Here is a 2,500-nt window from a genome sequence, read left to right as displayed (position 1 = left end):
CCTACCTGTTCAATAGGAGGTTGATATTGATCCTTACGCCTCTGTAAAGAGTATGGTTGCGTTTAGTATATCCTCGTTTTCCTATGCTGTCTCGAGTGTATACCTCCATAACTACGATGTGGAAGAACGGCCGATTGGTGCATCCTTGGCGCACGAAGCGAATGATCTTGGCCGAGCGGGCCCAAAATCGGCCCGTTCCACTTGCCGGTACCAACGACATCACTGTTCCGGAGGCGGAAGTGGTTCTTTGGTCACAGTCACGGCACAATGTGTTTCTCAAGGTGTTTTGGATAGAGAGGTGGCTTCTAGTAGACCCGGTTTCACGCTTCGGTTCGGTGTGGAGTCGGTTCTGTGCCTCAGATCCTCCAGGTGGTCCAGGGGTTTCTTGGGTGGGCTGTGTTGTGAGCGGTGGACAAGAAGGGACCGCTACCCTTTTGGGATTTTGGCGAGTTTCTATCAACGACACTTTGATATGCTGCTTGAGTATGAATTGTGAGTGTGTTGGTGTTACATCCGCCAGTAGATCGCGTGGATGACACGTTCCGTTTAGTAAGCTTAAAATGCAATGATCTTTTTTCATTTGATTGTAGACAATATTCATACTTAAAATAGTACTTTACATTGAATATGAACTTCCCCTCTCGTTTCCTTTGAGAATTCAAAAGCCGGCAGTGCAGGGGCTGTTTGGCTGGATAAGACTAAAGTGGCCAGAGCGGCGGCGGTTCCGGCAAATGTCAAAAACCCCATCGACGGCTTTTCGCCCAACGATTCACACACTCGTATCTATCGTCCGGACTTTGCTACTGGCGAGCAACAGCAGCATTTTAGGTGCTTATTCCAGGATAACATACGTGATTTTTAGGGAAATTTCGCCATGATTCTGCTCGTGAAGGGAGCCGCCTTCGTTAGTGATAGTTTGTGAGATCGGCGAACTGGGAAAAGTGGATCGTTTTGTGGTTTTAATTTTGCTCCTCGCTGGTCGGCACTGCCTCGATTTTTTGCCGTACGGCGTGTGTGTGTGTATGTGCGTGCGAGTGTGTGTATGCGCAATATTTCGCCCGGTTTCGCGGGCGAAGAGAGAACCGAACTGTTTGGTGTGCGCGCGCGACCCGTTCTGTGTGTGTGCGTGTCGGAGCGGAGGGAGGCTTGCCCGTCTCGACACGGTTTTTGTTGTAGGAAGCGGCAGAAAGAGTTCCAGCGGCCGCCGCGTCTTCTCTCGTTGGGGGAAGACTTTTCTCAGCTCGCCGACTTGCGGCAATTAGCGGCGTAATCGGACGGTTGACTGCTTCCTAACGGCACTTGCACGGGGCGAAAGAAAAGGGAGGGAATCGCGTAGAGCAGCATGATTGCAAAGCTTCCATACGCATGCTTTGATTTCAGTGGAAACCCGATTTATCAAATTCGCATGTTGAACGATATCGGCGTGTGGCGGATCCGGCACTTCAGTTACTCCGGCACACACACACACACACATTCAAATGAGCACTCAGCTCTCTCTCTCTCTCTCCCGTTGCTCTTTCTACAAATGGCGTCTGGGGTTTTTCTTTTTGCATGGAGCGCCGCGATGCTGTACCACTACAGCTACACAGTGTGAACGGCTGCTCAGCTCTTCCTGAGAACCGCTTGGCACAGAACGGAACGCACGACGCAAGGCAGAAGCAGCAGCAGTAAGCGAAAATTTAGCACATGGTTCTTCATTTTGCTTTTTCACTTTTTAGCCAGCGAAAAACGGCCTTCCCCGGTAGGCCTCTGGTGCTAGGGCATTGTATTTCCGGTTCAAAGTGAAATTGGTGGGTTTTCTGTACCGCGTGTGTGTGTGTGCGCGCTGACGAACAAGAACGAACGGGTGCTGCAAACTGGTCCGCGAATGATTCAGCCTGCCGCGGAAGAAAAAGGGAGGCCTTCCGCGGAGAGCAATCGCGACGGCCTGCTTGCATCATGGTGCCGGAAAGCAGCCGCAAATTACGCCGCCGCCGGAAGAGCGGAGCGCCACATTGGGGTGTCGGTTCCGAAAGCGGAAGCGGCTAGTTCCTCTTCTTCTGCTTTTGCAATCTTTTACTTCCCGTCTTGTTGCGCGGCCACCTTTTCGTCCGGCACCCGTAGTAAGGTGGAGCAGCAGAAGCAAGGCAGCGCGGCGTGGTTTTCGTATGTTCGCATGAGACTGTGTTGGAGGCTACTCGCGGTCGCGTCTGAGGTTACGCTGCGGATGGCGCTGGTGTGAGCCTCGCTCCATCGGTCGCCACCAACAAGGAGATCGCAGAAAAGGTGTTCAGCTGCTACTGCTGCTGGTGGAGTAGCACTGGCCAGTGCACAAGGACAACGGGCAATTATTTCAAGTTTTCTTTGCTCCTTTATTACGTGACTATTGTGTGCGTGTATGTGAGTGTGTGTGCTGCATCGAAAGGCGGAAGATTTTTGCCGTGACGGTGGGGCCCCCGTTTCGTTGCGTATCGCATTTCGCTGGCCACAGAAAATTAGCAAACGGCCTGCCCCTCGAAAG

The 2,500-nt window shown here is 52.2% G+C and overlaps 2 protein-coding genes across 10 annotated transcripts in view; one reads left to right on the top strand and one right to left on the bottom strand.

Moving 5' to 3' along the window:
* The window catches only part of LOC125955850 (probable 28S ribosomal protein S16, mitochondrial), an 849-nt gene extending 377 nt beyond the window's left edge, over positions 1-472 (bottom strand). Inside the window, exons 1-2 of the mRNA XM_049687112.1 lie at positions 104-472; positions 1-41 (exon numbers count right to left, since the gene is read on the bottom strand). The exon at positions 1-41 is cut by the window's left edge and continues 119 nt beyond it. Of these exons, the coding sequence (XP_049543069.1) occupies positions 1-41; positions 104-220 (158 nt within the window). The 5' untranslated portion in view covers positions 221-472. The remainder of the gene's footprint in view (positions 42-103) is intronic.
* A 303-nt stretch (positions 473-775) lies between these two features.
* LOC125955783 (protein lingerer) overlaps positions 776-2,500 on the top strand; it is a 12,434-nt gene continuing 10,709 nt past the window's right edge. For 6 of the 9 annotated variants that reach the window (XM_049686952.1, XM_049686951.1, XM_049686950.1 and 3 more), the window contains exon 1: positions 1,569-1,667. The gene's annotated coding sequence lies outside the window, so the exon portion shown is untranslated. The other 3 variants (XM_049686945.1, XM_049686943.1, XM_049686947.1) reach the window with 3 other exon arrangements.

This window comes from Anopheles darlingi, chromosome 3 (genome assembly GCF_943734745.1).
Source record: "Anopheles darlingi chromosome 3, idAnoDarlMG_H_01, whole genome shotgun sequence".
Lineage (NCBI taxonomy): Eukaryota > Metazoa > Arthropoda > Insecta > Diptera > Culicidae > Anopheles > Anopheles darlingi.
The sequence above is the reverse complement of the archived record's forward strand: the minus strand, read 5'-3'. Positions and strand labels throughout refer to the sequence as shown.